This window comes from Bos indicus x Bos taurus, chromosome 17, assembly GCF_003369695.1.
Source record: "Bos indicus x Bos taurus breed Angus x Brahman F1 hybrid chromosome 17, Bos_hybrid_MaternalHap_v2.0, whole genome shotgun sequence".
NCBI lineage: Eukaryota > Metazoa > Chordata > Mammalia > Artiodactyla > Bovidae > Bos > Bos indicus x Bos taurus.
This window is the reverse complement of record NC_040092.1, coordinates 54,095,595-54,114,306: the sequence shown is the minus strand read 5'-3', so window position 1 is coordinate 54,114,306 and position 18,712 is coordinate 54,095,595. Positions and strand designations below refer to the sequence as shown.

Below are 18,712 nucleotides of genomic sequence, written 5' to 3'. Positions count from 1 at the left end.
ACTAGCCTAGTCCAACCTGTAGTTATTTTTTGTATGAGCTATTATGATGACCTTTAGTCTTCCAGTAGATCTTGTTTCCATTCCTGCCTGCTGCCCCCTGCCCCCAACCCTAATCAATTCATTCATGTTGATTTTAAAAATATATTTATAAATTGAAATGTGATATTCCCTTCCTGAAAAACCTTTTAGTGGGTTCTGACTGCACTTAGGATAAATTTCAGGTTTATTTATTTGTTTACTTGGCTGTGTCAGGTCTTAGTTACACCACTCGGGATCTTCCTTGCATCATGTGAGACCTTTTCTAGTGGTGTACAGACGCGGACTCTGTAATTGTGGCTTTTGGGCTCAGTAGTTGAGGCAGTTGGGCTTCGTTGTTCTGGGGCCTGTGGGATCTTAATTCCCTTATCAGGGATCGAACCCATGTTCCCTGCATTGCAAGGTGGATTCTTAACCACTGGACCACCAGGGAAATCTCAATATTCAGGATTTTTAACATGGCCTTCAAGACACAGAATAGTTTGTCTCCTCTCATCCATCTAGAAACAATAACAACAATAATAGCAACAAAACCCAAAACTCTAATATTAATATATCTTTACTATATTGCCAGGAATAGATCTTAGGACTTTATATAATAGATTTAATACTTTTAGCAACCCTAGGCTGAATAACCTTTCTAAAGCTAGACAGCTATTTAAGTGGTGGAACAAGAACTTAAAGGCAGATGATAAGTCAGATGGTAAGTTAGCTAGGGCTCCAAGGCCCAAGCTCATAAGCATTATACTCAGATGAATTACCCAGTACCCTTACCCCAGACATACACATACCTTTCCTTTAAATCAAACTTTATCTTCCTAGGGTGCTCACATATGCTGTTCTCTTTCTGGAACATATTACTTTCCATTTTTTAGCTTTTAATTCCTGGGCATCTTTCAGATATCAGTTTGAAAGTCACTTTCTCAGAGAGAGGATCTTTAGCTGATACTCTTCAGTCTCAGTTGTGACAGTTCTGTTATTTTGTCGGAGACTCCCATTCCTTTTTTCTTTTTTGATTAGCACCTACAAAACTTATGATACAATAAACTCCCATGATAAAGTAATAAGTAATTCTAAAAAATTCAAATCACAAACGTGATTTGAAATTTGACATTATTGTGAATTTAATAAAATGACCCGAGTCAGTCTGTGTGGATGAGGAAATGTGTGTGTGGAATTCAGAATAAGGTATCCAAATCAGTCTAAGGTCAGACTTAGGTGGTTTGGTGCCACCTGCTGGTATTTGTGTTCTCCAGTGACTGTTGTTAGAGAATATAGAGTGCAAGATGGGTGCCAACTCCCAGTTAAAATTTATCTGAATTCATGAAGTTTTACTTTACTATATTTATATTTATTGTTTAATCTTTTCACTTCATGCTTCATAAAGCCAGAGACCATATCTGTTGTGTTTACTGGTATTGCTCAAAGCCAGGCACCAAGTGGGTTTTGAGTAACATATATTTGTTGATTGAGTGAATGAATCAGAAAACGTCATGAACCAGAACAGAATTTCAGAAATTTTGTATTTTATTTAGAAGCTGATAAGTAATGTAGTTTAAACTGGTAAGTAATGTAGTTTAATTAGGCTTCATAGATGTATATGGTTGAGAGAAATGAGCCTAGAAAGATAGAGTGGAACCAGATTTTGGTGGCCTTTGAATAAAATAGCTGTGTGAAACATGATCTGAAGAAGATGAGAAGTGAAAAGAACATTTATTTTAAGTAACTAGAGCATACTAAAATAATATAAATAGAAAGTATGGCGTCCAAAGTACTAAGTTGGGGGGTAGGTTAGGGAATAAATTAAAATTTTAACCAATCTAACAAAAAAGCAACAGAAGAGGGGGAGGAAAAAACTATGGAAATACAAATCATAAATCCAGACAGTAGAAATAGTCCAAAACATCAATTATATTAAAATTACCAATTGTGATCTTAACATAAGTCTGCTATTTTTAACATACACAAAACAAAATTAAATAAAAACAATGGAAAAACATGTTTTATCAGAGAAATACTAACCAAATAAAGCTAATGTACTAAAATAGAATTCAGAGTACAAATTAATTGGGCCAAAGGCTCTCAAACTGCTAAGAGGAACATTCCAGAAAATATAATCATCATAAACTTATATGCATCTAACAACATAGCCTTGTAATATCATTTAAAGTAAAAATGTTTAGAAATTCCCTGGTGGTCCAGTGGTTAGGACTCCTTGCTTCCACTGCAGGAAGATCTACTAAGATAACACAAGCTGTGCAAGCTACCACCAAAAAATAAAGTAAAAACTTAAAGAATTACAAGGCTGAGTTGATGTGTCTACAAAACTGGGACTTTAAAAACATCTCTGTCAAAATTGACAAATTAAGCAGACACAAAATTTAAAATGACATCAAAGAACTGAAACACAGGATTAACAAATTTGATAAACTAGAGATATATAGAACATTGTACCTAACTAAATAAAATACAACCTTGTATATTTTTTTCCAGTTATATTCAGGTCAGTTTTTAACTGTTATAGCACAGTCTCAACAGTGACTGTCATAGCAGAATCTCAACAATGTCTGGAAACATCGGTATCATTCAAAATACACTATTTCAAACTTCCCTGGTAGTCCAGTGTTAAGAATCCACCTGCCAGTGCAGGGCACATGGGTTCAATCCCTGATCCAGGAAGATCCCTCAAGCAGCAGAGCAACTAAGCCTGTGCACCACAACTACTGAGCAGCTTAACAACAACAACAGATAGATTTTAAAATTGCTTAGAAGGTTCATCAGGGTTGCTGTGTATACCAGAGCAATGAGACAAAAAAAGATCCCATTCACATGGTTTTAAACATTTAATTAGGTACAGGTATATGCAATACCTGTATGAAAATAAGAACTTTACTTTATGGAGTGACATAACTAAATGAAGAGATACACAACTTCCTTAAGAAACAATAGAAAAACAGACCAAACCGATTTTATTGGTTCCTTTAATCTTTAACCCATAATAAACACAGGGAAAACTGGACATGGTAAAGCTGTTAATTTTTCCCCTGTTAATGTATAAATTCAATACAAGTCCAGTCAAAATTCTAAGAGGACCTGTTTTTGGTGGAATTGACAAACTGTTAGATAGAGATCCAAAAGTAGTCTATACTGCAAACGAACAAAATATGTGATACTTACCCTCCTATTCATAAAATTTTTGAATGTGATATTGGCCCACAGATGAGTAGTTGGGTAGAATAGAAGATTAGAGAGCCCAGAAACACAGTAAGCATACATTTATGCCTGGTATATAATAGACTGGGTTTACAGAAAGGAAGAATTATTCAATAAATTATATTAGGACAGCTAGCTTTTTATAGAAAAGTAAAATATTAGTAGATCCGTGTTTCATACTTTTATTTATTTTTTAATTGATTTGTTTATTCCTCTTTACCCCTTTTATTTATGTAAAAATCCAATTTTCCTCCCTCATAGCCATCAAATTTAATTGGATTAATGGTTTTTTTTAGTATATTAACTGTATATACAGACATGAGTTTGAATAAACTCAGGGAGCCTAGTGATGGACAGAGAACCCTGGCGTGCTGTAGTCCATGGGGTTGCAAAGAGTCGGACATGACTTAGTGACTGAACAACAACTGTATATATATCTGGTTGTATAAACTTAAAGTTTATAGAAATGGTATTATGTATCTTAGTCTGTTTTTTAGTAAGTCTGTTTTTACTATTCTTAATACCCATTCATGTTGCTTTGTATGTATCCAATCTGTTGTTTTTAACTGCTGCACAGTTCTTCCTGATAGACATCTGCCACATTTTATTCTCCTGTTTGTGGTTGTGTGTGGATCAACTGGGGAGCTTAATGGCCTAGGATGGTCTCAGCTGGGACAACTCAGCCCTCTCCTCTCTAATCTCCAATCATCTTCTTTTTTATTTCTTAAGATGTTGATCAAGCAACTCTAATATGCTAGAGAGTAGTTATATTAATTGGCATTTCTTGGTTTTTTTTTTTTTGGTAATGGATTTTCTTTAAAAATTTTTTTAATTAGAAAAAATTTTAAATGAGGTGTAGTTAACTTATACATTGTATGTGTCAGGTGTACAATAGTGATTCATAATTATTATAGGTATTATAAAATATTGGCTATGTTTCCTGTGCTTTATAACAGCTTATTTATTTTGTACATAGTAGTTTGTGCCTCTTAGTCCCTTACTCCTATTTTGCCCCTCCCCCTCTCCATTCTCCACTGGCATGTTTTCTGTATCTTTGAGTCTGTTTCTTTTTGTTATAATAACTAGTTTATTTTGCATTTCTTACATAAGTGATATACAGTATTTGTCTTTCTCTGACTTATTTCACCAAGCATAATAACATTCCAAGTCCATCCATGTTGTTGCAAACGGCAAAATTTCATTCCTTTTTTGTGGCTGAGTAGTATTCCTGTATATATATTTGTGTGTGTGTGTGTCTCTGTGTGTGTCTGTCTGTCTCCATAAACATACCACATCTTCTTTATCCATTCATAGGTTGATTGATACTTTGACTGCTTTGTATCCTCACTGTTGTAAATAATGCTGTTGTGAACACTGGGGAGCATGTATCTTTTTGAATTAATGTTTTTGTCTTTGAATATATACCCAGGAGTGAAATTGCTGGATCATATGGTAGTTCTAGTTTTAGTTTTTTGAAGAACCTCCATAGTGTTTTCCACAGTGGCTATACCAATTTACATTCTCATTCGCATTCCTGTTTTCTTCCAAAATCTTGAGAGTGTATCTGAAGTTTAGTGTTTGTTGTAGGTTTTAGTATATAATATATACCAGGTTAAGGAATTTCCATGTAGGACACTGGTTTTGCTTTTGTGTTAGTTATTCATGGAATCCTATCAGGTGCTTATTCAGCATTCTTTGATAAGTTATGATTTTTCTTCATTAATATGATCAGTTAATTGAAGAATTCTTAGGCATTGAACTCCCCTTGCATTTGAGGATACATCATCTTGCTCTTGTTTTACTGTTAGTTAAGGGCCTTTCATAAGTAGTATGGAACTATAATTTCTTGTATTATCTTTATCTAATTTTGGAATCAAGATCACACTAGGCTCATAAAATAATCTAGGTTGCTTTCACTTTTTTAATTTTTCTGCTATAAGATAAGAATTAATTTAAAATTTTGCTGGAATTTTCTTAAAAGGACATTTAAGCCTGTAATTTTTTTTTTGTTTTTGTAAAGGAGGTTCAAGACTACATTTTCTTTGCTGCTTATTATTCTATTCAATTTTTTTCCTTATACGCCTTACACAGTTTCTTTATACAGTTCATCCAAATTTCAACTTTGTTAGTGTATAATTACTGTTCATAATCCTGATTTATTATTTTTGTATGTATTATATCTGTGGTTATTTGTACCTTTTCTTGGTAACTCTTGCAGAGGTCTATCTGTTTTATTAACCTTTCCAAAACCAATTTTTGATTTCGTGAATCTTTTGTATTTTTAAAAATTATTGCTCTCTATTTCACTTTTCCTGCTTATTATTATTTTCTTTCTTATTTTTCCGTCTTTATTGCTGAATGTTTAGCTTATTTTTTTTAATAATTTATTTATTTATTTTTTGAATGAATCAGTTAAAAAAATTTTTTTTTCTTATATGATATTATACATGTTTTAATTCCATTCTCCCAAATGACCTCCCACCTCCCTCTCCCACAGAGTCCAAAAGACTGTTCTATACATCTGTGTCTCTTTTGCTGTCTTGCATACAGGGTTGTTGTTACCATCTTTCTAAATTCCATATATATGCGTTAGTATACTGCTTATTTATTTTTAAACCTTTTCATGTCCTGGTTAAGTACTGTTTTAGCTGTGTTGCATATAGTTTCACATATTGTATTTTTATTGTAATTATTTTCTAAATATTTCTTAACTACTTTATGATTTCCCTTTTATTCTATGGGCTATTTAAAATACACTGTAAGTGATAGCACACATTAGTTTGACTGTATCAAAACTTAAAATTTTTGTAGGACAGACGATACCATAGACCAACTAAAGTAAAGTCGAACAGCAGGCTGGCAGAAGATATTTGGAACACCTGTCTGAATTATTATTATCTAGTATACACTACGGAGAAGGCATTGGCACCCCACTCCAGTACTCTTGCCTGGAAAATCCCATGGACAGAGGAGCCTGGAAGGCTGCAGTCCATGGGGTCGCTAAGGGTCGGGCATGACTGAGCGACTTCACTTTCACTCAATGGCACCCCACTCCAGTGTTCTTGCCTGGAGAATCCCAGGGATGGCGGAGCCTGGTGGGCTGCAGTCTCTGGGGTCGCAGAGAGTCGGATACGACTGAAGTGACTTAGCAGTAGCAGTATACACTAGATAATTAGTGTTATTACACTAGATGTTAATGTTCTACACATAAGACAGAAAGTGTCATAGAAAGATGACAAAGGATATGAATAGAAAATTCATAGGAGAAACGTTAATGGGCAGTAAATATGAAAAAATGTTTATTCTCAGTACTTATTAGGTATATGCAAATTAATACAGCAATGAAAATTTTCCCACCATCCAGCAGATGGCAAACATTTTAAAAGTCTGATTATATTTTATATTGACAAGGATGGAAGAAAAATGGGAACTCTGACACATTACTAGGAGTATTTTAGACTTAAACTGCTACTTTGGAAAGAGTAACAAATAAATTAAAAATGCACTTATTTTTTGACCTAAAAATTCTCTCTGCAGGTATGTACTATGGAGAGACTGTAGCATGCATGCTTAAGAAAACATAGATAAGATTCTTTTTTTGCAGCATTGTTTATAAAAGTAAAAAATGGAAACAACTTTATTTGCCTATTAGTAGATAATTTTTTAACAAAATGGGGTATTTTTATGCCCTGGGATAATTTGAAGTATGTAAAAAGCATAGCTATATCTACTTATAATAACATGGATAGAATGTAAATCTTGAATGAAAAAAGCAAATTTTAGAATGGCATATGTGATATAATGTCATTTATGTACACAAAGTGTATAAAATAATACTGTATGTCATTTTGGGATATATGCACACACATGTGAACATGTAAAAGTATACAAAATAGGCTGGAAGAATATACACAGAAACTCATGATAGTGGTTTCTTTGGAGAGATAGAATGCTGAATGAAGACTGGGGATAGTTCTCAAAGGTGTTGTTATCTTCATTTGTAATGTACTGTTTCTTAGGGAGAAACAACACTTTCAAGTATAAATAACAAAATGATAACAGTTGTTTGTTCTGGATGGTGGGGGCATGAACTGTCTGTTTATATATATATTTATATATTTTTTTTTTTTTGGTAATTTCACATACATTTTAAAATTTCTTTAAAAATTATATGACTTTCTTTTCTAAAATTTTTTTTACTGGAGGATAATTGCTTTACAATATTGTGTCAGCTTCTGCCACACACCAGTTTGAATCAGCCACAGGAATACACATATCCCCTCCCTCTTGAACCCCTCTCCCATCTCCTTCCCCACCCCACCCCTCTAGGTTGCCCAGAGCACTGGCTGAGCTCCCTGTGCCACACAGCAAATTCTCACTTGCTCTCTGTTTTACATATGGTAGTGTGTATGTTTCCTTGCTGTTTTCTCAATGCATCCTACCCTCACATTCCCTCACTGTGTCTGAAGGTCTGTTCTCTATGTCTGTGTCTTCCATATGGATGCGTTAACATATGGTATTGTCTCTCTGACTCACTTCACTCTAATAGACTCTAGGTCCATCCACCTCATTAGGACTGACTCAAATGTGTTCTTTTTTTATAGCTAAATAATATTTCATTGTATATATGTACTGCAATTTCTGTATCCATTCATCTGTCAATGGACCTCTAAGTTGCTTAAGAGATGACTTTTTAAACTAGGAACACAGATGACTCAAGATTTCTAGCCTGGGATGATGCAATGTTATTGATAGAGGAAACAAAGGAGATTTGTAGGTAAAAGACCTTTAGATACCACTGGGTTATCCAAATAAAGACATTTACCATACAACTGGAAATTAGAACTTAGACCTAAAAAAAAAAAATTAAGCCTAGAGATGCTCATTTTTGAGTTAGTTCAGAAATAATATTGAAAGTCATGGTGGTGCGTGGATATTAACTGTCATTCTTCAGAGAGTGGAGAATGAAGAGAGAAGCTGGCTAAGGTTTATGCTTTGGAAGAACAGTCACGTTTGAGGGTTGCGCAGATGTAGGCTAAGTCAACTGAAGAAAACAGGGAAAAAACACGATCAGACTGTCTATTATTGTGTAAGTCATATGAAGGGAAGAAGGTTAATAATGGATAGTCAAAAATGTCATTTGTTTGAAGAGGTAGAGTCAGGTGAAAACTAAGAAGAGGTCCTAGGGCTTGCTTGGCAGTTAAAAGCTTGAAGGGACTTTTGAAGAACTTTTCAGTGGGTAGGTGCAGAAGATACATTGTAATAGGAGAAGAAATTAGTTAATTTGAATATTCCTTTTAGAATCAAAATAGAATTTGACTTACAGTTGCAGTATATTTTAGTTAAGAACTCCACTGTAAATATTCTCATAAATATGCCAAACAAGAATCCTGCATAGCCCTTGTACTTTTACAGGAATTTAAAACAATTTCTAGAGTATTCAAGATAAATTCCCTAATGATAATAAAGAACTCAAGTCCTTGAAATCAGTTGTTATAAATGTTATTTAAAATAGATCATTAACCATTTTAACTCACCTTGTATGGTATCATACACATAAGGGTACTTAATAAATGCTTTTGGAAGACAGTTATTTGTCCAACATCCATTAGAAAAGACCAGCTACAAGAATCAGTTGATGTGTTGTTCTAGGAGTGGCTGCTAAGGATTAGAAAGTTTTTTGCTTAGTATAAACTGTAAAGTGAAGAATCAGCAGGCTCAAAGAGAGTTTGGCCCAGGGATAGCTTAAGTAAAATGCAGAAAACATGAATAAAACTAAGCTAGATTATCAGCTTCAAAAATGGTACATGTTGGATCCTTACTCATCATAGGTTTTTATGGTCCATAAATGCATATGTGGAGAAAGTTCTATGATAAAATAATTTTTGGGAATCATAGACCTCCTTGAGAATCTGAATAGTCATAGTTCTTCAGGAAAAAATGCTATTTTTTGCTAACAAAATATTTTGCTAACAATTTTTCCTTTATGAACCCCCTATCAAAAATTCATACCTTATGAAGGCTTTTATACATGTAAATATAGGATATACTCATTACTACTATAATTTCATGTATAGGCAATTTTGTATATCACACTTGTCTAAGAATTTCACCTTTTATAGAGGTTCTGTGTGAATTGAGAAGGCTTAATTTTTTTTCTTTTGTTACCTAATTCAATGCTACCAGTAGTATAGGTGCCTACAACAGAAAGTGTTGTACAGAGTGCCTACAATACTTACTTGCTCAAAGTAAGTGCTGGTTAATTATTTGTTGAATAAATGAATGAATATGTGGGTTCAAACATCTTCATTTTAATAATATTTTATAAAACCTAACTATAATATTAAATAAAATGTATCAGTATAATAAATAACTAAAAATAGAGGATTAACCACAGTAGTTTAAAAATATTTGAAATAGTCTATCTTTTCTCTTTGTAAATTTACAGACTTGCACACCTATATGTATTTGTTTGTCTCCCAGTATTGATAAACTGAGCTTTACTTAAAGGTCCTAAATCTCTTGATTCCAGCTTGTTGTCCTGATAGATATATTTATCTTAAACCTTAGTTTTCATGACTCTTTTTTTCCCTGCTAAACATGCCCAACACACCATACCCCAGCTTTGAGTTTCATTGTTAGTTTGGCTGTATCAGAAAAACTTAGACTGACCCCCTCTTATTCTTCTCCCACCATTCATTGCTCAAAATTTTTTTTCAATTTTTTCTTAATTTCTGAGGAATACTCTTAACCATTGCGCTAGCTTTGACATTAAAAAGTAAAACATCAACACTTTATAATTTATAAAATGGTAAAATGGGTGAAAATTTTCACCCATGTTGTAACTTCTAAGTTTTATAGAATATTGTTTTGTAGAATTTTTAACCTTGAAATCATAAGCTACCATGTGATTTTGGTTAAATTATTTAACTTCTTGGGGGTTTAGTTTCCTGATGTGTAAAATAGGGCATTGGATAAAGCCGGTGATTCTCAAATAACCCTACCATTGGTGGTTATCAAGTTACTATCACTAAAATAGGAAGTTTTTATCCTTCTCCAAAATTACAGGATGTTAAAAGTATATGACATTAAATGGATAAAATGTCTCCTTCATCTGATTCCTACCTGTAATTTTTTTAAAGCCTGTTGCCCTTGGTACTTGTATCTAATAGAGCACACAGTTACATATTTGGTTTTAAAGTGTAATATATTTGATTCATGGAAGTCAGGAAAAGAGATCATGATGTTCAGTTCAGGTCCTTAATTTTTTTCAAAATCTCTAGGTGATGTGGTCTCTAGGCACCTTTCCAACCATAAGATTTTATGATTCTCTTTTCTAGATAAAAGATACAAAGGAAATAACCAGAATAAGCTAAAAACATTAAAATTGGTGTGGTGTAAGACACAATTGTATGTTTACATACCTCTAAAGAATTTTTACCATCTTGGTTATTCCAGGACCATAAAATCATTGAAATACCCAAGGGTATGTAATTATTTTTGGTTATATTAGACCTGGATTCCTAGGTAGCTCAGTGGTTAAAAAAAAAAAATCCACTTGCCAGTGCGGGAGCTTCAGGGGATGTGGGTTTGATCCCTCCGTGAGGAAGATCCCCTGGAGGAGGACATGGCAACCTACTCCAGTATTCTTGCTTGGAAAATTCTATGGGCAGATTAGCCTGGTGGGCTACAGTTCATGGCATCACAAATAGTCGGACACGTCTGAGTACACATGCATTCATTCGTTCATTCATTCATATTAGACTTTAATGGTAATGATTATATTTTGATGACTTACTTATTTTTAAAATGGAGAGGCTGGAGGAGGAAAGAATTGATGCTCAGACTATACAGACAGACATGGAAAGAACTGCTCAGGACTCTGTAGTTGAAAGTTACAGGTCATTTTTAAACTTTTCCCTTCTTTCTTTAAGCTGTAAAATGTGACAAGTTGGGAGTTTAAACTGCTCCTTTTTTGTGTTAGCTTTTGCTGATTAACAAATCATCCCAAATTTAGCAGTTTAAAACAATAAACATTATATTATCTAGTTTTTGAGATTAAGGATTGGAGATTGACTTACCTGCATGGTTCCTAACTCAGGATCTTTCATGAGGATGGAATATCTGAGGGCTTGATTAATTAAGGCTGGACGGTTTGTGTCCTAGAGAGTTCAGTCATAGGACCATTGGCAGGATGCCATTGTTACTTGTCTAATAGGCCTCTCCACAGAGATGCTTCCTCAGATTGACTCAATAGCAAGAGAACAAGCACTTTCTGAAGTCACGTACGATCACTTCACCTCTGTTCTGTTTGTTAGAAGTGAGCCATTAAGTTCAGCCTACACTCAAAGGGAGAGATGGAAATTATATTCTACCTCTTGAAGGAAGGAATATTAAGGAATTTTCAGAAAAGTAGGTACTAAATGCATCATAATGGATAAACAAGCCTTGTTACTTTGGAGCTTGGGGAAGTGTTTGCCTTTCGGGGACACCCAAAATGGGAGTATCATGGTGGAGAGGTCTGACAGAATGTGGTCCACTGGAGAAGGGAATGGCAAACTTCAGTATTCTTGCCTTGAGAACCCCATGAACAGTTTGAAAAGGCAAAATGATAGGATACTGAAAGGGGAACTCCCCAGGTCAGTAGGTGCCCAATATGCTACTGGAGATCAGTGGAGAAAAAACTCCAGAATGAATGAAGGGATGGAGCCAAAGCAAAAACAATACCCAGTTGTGGATGTGACTGGTGATAGAAGCAAGGTCCGATGCTGTAAAGAGCAATATTGCATAGGAACCTGGAATGTCAGGTCCATGGATCAAGGCAAATTGGAAGTGGTCAAACAGGAGATGGCAAGAGTGAACGTTGACATTCTAGGAATCAGCAAACTAAAATGGACTGGAATGGGTGAATTTAACTCAGATGACCATTATATCTACCACTGTGGGCAAGAATCCCTTAGAAGAAATGGAGTAGCCATCATGGTCAACAAGAGTCTGTAATGCAGTACTTGGATGCAATCTCAAAAACAACAGAATGATCTCTTGTTCGTTTTCAAGGCAAACCATTCAATATCACAGTAATCCAAGCCTATGCCCCAACCAGTAACACTGAAGAAGCTGAAGCTGAATGGTTCTATTGACCTATAAGACTTTTTAGTACTAACACCCAAAAAAGATGTCCTTTTCATTGTAGGGGACTGGAATGCAAAAGTAGGAAGTCAAAAAACACCTGGAGTAATAGGAAAATTTGGCCTTGGAGTATGGAATGAAGCAGGACAAAGGCTGATAGAGTTTTGCCAAGAGAACGCACTGGTCATAGCAAACACTCTCTTCCAACAACACAAGAGAAGACTCCACACACGGACATCACCAGATGGTCAACACTGAAATCAGACTGATTATATTCTTTGCAGCCAAAGATGGAGAAGCTCTATACAGTCAGCAAAAACAAGACCGGGAGCTGACTGTGGCTCAGATCATGAACTCCTTATTGCCAAATTCAGACTTATATTGAAGAAAGTGGGGAAAACCACTAGATCATTCAGGTATGACCTAAATCAAGTCCCTTACAGTGGAAGTGAGAAATAGATTTAAGGGACTAGATCTGATAGACAGAGTACCTGATGAACTATGGATGGAGGTTTGTGACATTGTACAGGAGACAGGGATCAAGACCATCCCCATGAAAAAGAAATGCAGAAAAGCAAAATGGCTGTCTGCGGAGGCCTTACACATAGCTGTGAATAGAAGAGAAGCGAAAAGCAAAGGAGAAAAAGAAAGATATAAGCATCTGAATGCAGAGTTCCAAAGAATAGCAAGGAGAGATAAGAAGGCCTTCCTCAGCAATCAGTGCAAAGAAATAGAGGGAAACAACAGAATGGTAAAGACTAGAGATGTCTTCAAAAAAATTAGAGATACCAAGGGAACATTTCATGCAAAGATGGGCTCGATAAAGGACAGAAATGGTCTGGACCTAACAGAAGCAGAATTTATTAAGAAGAGGTGGCAAGAATACACAGAAGAACTGTACAAAAAAGATCTTCATGACCAAGATAATCATGATGGTGTGATCACTCACCTAGAGCCAGACATCCTGGAATGTGAAGTCAAGTGGGCCTTAGGAAGCATCACTACAAACAAAGCTAGTGGAGGTGATGGAATTCCAGTTGAGCTATTTCAAATCCTGAAAGATTTGAGTGCTACACTCAATATGCCAGCAAATTTGGAAAACTCAGCAGTGGCCACAGGACTGGAAAAGGTCAGTTTTCATTCCAATCCCAAAGAAAGGCAATACCAAAGAATGCTCAAAGTACTGCACAATTACACTCATCTCACACGCTAGTAAAGTAATGCTCAAAATTCTCCAAGCCAGGCTTCAGCAATACGTGAACCGTGGACTTCCAGATGTTCAAGCTGGTTTTAGAAAAGACAGAGGAACCAGAGATCAAATTGCCAACATCCGCTGGATCATGGAAAAAGCAAGAGAGTTCCAGAAAAACATCTATTTTTGCTTTAGTGACTATGGCAAAGCCTTTGACTGTGTGGATGACAATATACTGTGGAAAATTCTGAAAGAGATGGGAATACCAGACACCTGACCTGCCTTCTGAGAAACTTGTATGCAGGTCAGGAAGCAAGTTAGAACTGGACATGGAACAACAGACTGGTTCCAAAGAGGAAAAGGAGTACATCAAGGCTGTATATTGTCACCCTGTTTATTTAACGTCTATGCAGAGTACATCTTGAGAAACACTGGGCTGGAAGAAGCACAAGCTGGAATCAAGATTGCTGGGAGAAATATCAATAACCTCAGATATGCAGATGACACCACCCTTATGGCAGAATGTGAAGAGGAACTAAAAAGCCTCTTGATGAAAGTGAAAGAGGAGAGTGAAAAACTTGGCTTAAAGCTCAACATTCAGAAAATGAAGATCATGGCATCTGGTCCCATCACTTCATGGGAAATAGATGGGGAAACAGTGGAAACAGTATCAAACTTTATTTTTTTGGGCTCCAAAATCACTGCAGATGGTGATTGCAGCCATGAAATTAAAAGACGCTTACTCCTTGGAAGGAAAGTTGTGACCAACCTAGATAGCATATTGTAAAACAGAGATATTACTTTGCCAAAAGGTCCATCTAGTCAAGGCTATGGTTTTTCCAGTAGTCATGTATGGATGTGAGAGTTGTACTGTGAAGACCAAAGAATTGATGCTTTCGAACTGTGATGTTGGAGAAGACTCTTGAGAGTCCCTTGGACTGCAAGGAGATCAAATCAGTACATCCTAAAGGGGATCAGTCCTGGGTATTCATTGGAAGGACTAATGCTGAAGCTGAAACTCCTGTACTTTGTCCACCTGATGCGAAGAGTTGACTCATTGGAAAAGACTCTGATGCTGGGAGGGATTGGGGGCAGGAGGAGAAGGGGACGACAGAGGATGAGATGGCTGGATGGCATCACCAACTCGATGGACGTAAGTTTGAGTGAACTCCGGGAGTTGGTGATGGACAGGGAGGCCTGGCGTGCTGCGATTCACGGGTTGCGAAGAGTCGGACACGACTGAGCAACTGAACTGAACTGAACTGAAGTGTTTGAGAGTAAGGGCTCTGAAGTTAGAATTCTTGGGTTCAAATCCTGGCTCTGCTCTCTTGAACACCATGACCTTGCTCAACATTCCTCATCTATAAAATGAGCAGAGTGTTAATATCTGTTACAGAAATGTAAAGCAGAATAGGTGAAAAAACTTAAGGTAAAGCTCTTACCCTGGTGGCTTTGATTTCAGTAAAAGTTATTATTTACCTTTTTTCCCTACTAGATCATAGGAATACTTTGATATAAAGAATGTCATTCTGCAATGTTATGAGCAGGATATGAATTTGCTGTAAAGTTTCTATCATGCTAACCTAACTATTCTTACTCAATTTTTAAAATTCTGCTTATGAATATCTGCTTTATCTTGAATCTTCAGAAATGCAGATGTATGTATGTGAATGTGTATATATACACACATATATGCATTATATACACATATTTTCACAGTCTACATGGCTTGAGTGATATTGTATGGAAGAAATTCATTATATTTTAGTCCTGCCACATTTAACATTTTACCATGTTGTTAAAAATTCTTTGAACATGTTTTTAATAAAACAGTTCATTGAATTTCTTACTTCCTCAAGCTAGGCCCTGGAAATGAAATTCCTAGATCAGTATATATTTACCTCTTTAAGACTCTTGATATCTGACACTCATTGCTTTCTTGAAAGTGTGTACCAGTTTATATTTCCAGCAGCTATAATTTCTAAAATAGTAAAGTGGATTTTAACTTTTCATCCATTTTGTAACTTGGTCTCACCTTGCTTGTTATTGGTGGCTTTTGAAAGCCTAGTTATAGGACCCAAACAGAATTGCATTAAACTCTAGGGAATTATGTTTCTATAAGAGCTTTACATATATAGGAATATTTTCTAGCCTTTCTACATAATTTGTATTAATATTTCATAAATATTATATGTGTATATATTAACTGAAGTATTATGCAGAAATAGACACAGTGTCTGTTCCCTTGGAAGTTAAAATATAAGGCAGATATGGGTCTGTATAATTAAGATTCTGTTGTTGTTTAGTAGATGAGTCATGTCTGACTCTTTTATGACCCCATAGACTGTAGCCCACCAGGCCCCTCTGTCCATGGGATTTCCCAGGCAAGAATACCGGAATGGGTTGCCATTTCCTTCTCCCAGGGATCTTCCCTACCTAGGGATCAAACCCACATCTCCTGCATTGGCAGGCAGATAATCACTGAGCTGCTAGGGAATCCCCTTAATTAAGATATATTCCGAGTAAAATACACAAGACACACACTGTTACCTTCCTTAAAAGAGAAACCTCAAGAAGCAAATAGTAAGATGAAAGTTATGTATGATGCTTCAAAGTGACTCCCACAGTGAGAAGATAATTTGTTTCCTTTTGAGCCAAGTCAGATTGTTGCCTCTAGAAAACATAAACCTTTAGTTTGCCTCACTCTCTTCCTGTCAAAACATATTAATATCTGTTGACTGATAAGAGTGGAAATTCAGGTTTGTTATCAATTTCAGTGTTCTGTCTAAAGCTAGAAATTAGCTCCTTCCTATTCCTTATCATCCTCTCATCTGGAAACTCTCAGTTTATGATACTGGCTGTAGATTGATGGTCCTTATTTTAAATTAACTAGAAATTTAAAAAAATAAAAGCGACCAGTCATACAGTTTTTTTGTCCAATAGGTGGCAAGTTTACCTAACTACAGGAAAGAAATCCCTGTTTGGTTTAAGGGAAGGTTGTACTTTGGAAATGGCAGATAGGTTCTTTTTGCGGAGGCTGGGGATTATGGTGGTAGGACTAGGGGAAAGGTCCAAGGGAATCAGTGAATATTTAGAAGAAAAGAAAATAGTCATGGACTGTGTAATCTACTCTGAAGTTGCACTGACATGTTGGGCAAATATTTGTAAAATGACATTGTATTAATACTACCACTGGAAAAAGTTTTTGTATAGTTATCAGCATAGTTCATTAAATCTAGATCATAAGAATTACACCTTATTAAAAATAAGTAACAAAATTTTCTTTTGTTTATTCAGCAAATACTTTTTGAACACTTATTCCGGAGGGAGGCACTGTTTTATGTTTTGTGTAGAAACTATACGGCAACATTTTTTTTTTAATATTATGAAACTCTGAAACCAAGGAAGCATTTTGTGTGTGTGTGTGTTTAATGAAGCTTCATCTAAGTCATTTTATAGGCTTGAATTCTTGTGTGTAAGTTTGTAGTCACTAAGTGGCAATATAGCTCTTGCTTCTATATTTTAATATGTAGGTTATTTGTAATAAGGTTAGTTTGATCAAAAAGATCTTTAAAAGTAGACGATGTGAAATATGTTTGCTTCAGAATGAACCAAATATAAGAGGGTACATAAACTTCATGACTAGCAAACTGGGGGAGGATAATCTAATCTCTCAGAAGTTGGCATGTTCTGTTGTTTGTTAATAAACAGTTATGTAGAGTGCTAACACTTCTGCAGAGGGGAAAGGACAAGGTCGGTCCCTGAGAGTAACTGGATGCTCCTTACTTGGTTCAAGGAAAGCTTTTATAATGTTTTCCGGGTATGACTTTTTTTAGTTGGTATTCTGTTTTAAAGTGCAGCCTTTCAAGTGAACGGGTTACATGTAGCATAAGCTTTGACACGGCCAAACAAGTTAAACAGCTACCTTTATTTACAGCTGCAGGACTAGGATTAGATCTCTTCCAGAAAGAAAATTTGATTAATGACTTTTCTAGAGTGGGGACAACTGCAGACTTTTCTTTCGCAGAGCGTGAAATGTGCCTCTTCCTGCCGAGGGGCCTCGTCCTAGCCGCGGCTCCCGGGGCGACTTCCAGCCTCAGGTGTCCCCTTAGGCTGCGGGCCGCGGCCGCTCTCCGGGGCGGGCGTCCGGGACTTCCTGTCTGGGCGCGGGGCGGAAGGATCGCGTTGCCAGCCGAGGCGGCCACCGCCGCCGCCCCTGCCGTTAGGTGGTGGGGTTTCTCAGCCCGGCGGCGGGAGGCGGGCCGGCCTCGGCTTCCTGTCGGAGGACGCGCAAGGATCCGGGCGTCTGAGTGTGCGAGTGCGTGAGTGTGTGTCGGCCACACGGCGTGTGTCTCCGGCCGCGGGTTCCGCCTCCTCCCCTGCCGCCGCTGCTCACGGTGTAAGTCAATGTGAAGCAGCAGCTCCAGCCCCGGGATAAACATGGCGACGTCTCTGCATGAGGGACCCACGAACCAGCTGGATCTGCTCATCCGGGCTGGTAAGGACAGGGGAACTTTCCTCCGGTGCATCAGTGTAGCAGGAGAGGGGGTGCACAGGAGGCGGGGTGGCTCCCCTGTAGCGGTCAGTGCAGGGGGGACCATGTCCATCAGTCACTGGGGCGGCCGGGGGAAAGGGGGGTAGTGAATGAAGTAATGGAGGCGACGAATCAGGAAGTGATCACCTTGGAGAGTAACCTGCCTCGAATCCGGCGCTGTCGCTTCAGGGTGGGTTTGTGGAGCAGCGGTGGCAGCTGCCGGCGGAGCGCTGGCAGCGGGTGCCGGGGAACGGAACCGCAGTTAAGTTGGGGACTCGGGGGCGGACGAGTTGTGCGCTTCACCCCAGTTGCTGAGGAACCAGGAAGTGAGTGAGGCTGTTGTCTCCCGGCAGCGCTTGCCACGCTGTCTGACCCGAGAGGCCGCTACTGCCCGCGGTCGGGGGCGGCCGGCTTCTCGCGTGGACGCTCGCCACTCCCGCCCCGTCCTTCTTTCAGACTTGGTCCACAAATCCTCGACTTCCGCATAGACGAGGCAGCCCCGGGCCATGTCCGGTAGATCGATACGCGCCAAAAAAAAAAAAAAAAAAAACTGACCCTCGTCCTCACATCTCCACCTTGTGCGGTCTCAGGAGTAACGGTTCTGGAAA

At 37.4% G+C, this 18,712-nt stretch overlaps 1 protein-coding gene across 11 annotated transcripts in view; it reads left to right on the top strand.

The window, feature by feature from the left end:
• Nucleotides 1-18,712, top strand: part of ELF2 (E74 like ETS transcription factor 2) — a 99,857-nt gene that overhangs the window by 61,831 nt on the left and 19,314 nt on the right. For 2 of the 11 annotated variants that reach the window (XM_027567377.1, XM_027567375.1), the window contains exon 1: nucleotides 17,844-18,068. The exons of 7 other annotated variants lie outside the window; for them this stretch is intronic. In XM_027567377.1, coding sequence (XP_027423178.1) covers nucleotides 18,011-18,068 — 58 coding nt within the window. In that variant the 5' untranslated portion in view covers nucleotides 17,844-18,010. Of the gene's footprint in view, nucleotides 1-17,843; nucleotides 18,069-18,712 lie in introns of those variants that run through there. 2 more of the 11 variants (XM_027567378.1, XM_027567376.1) reach the window with 1 other exon arrangement.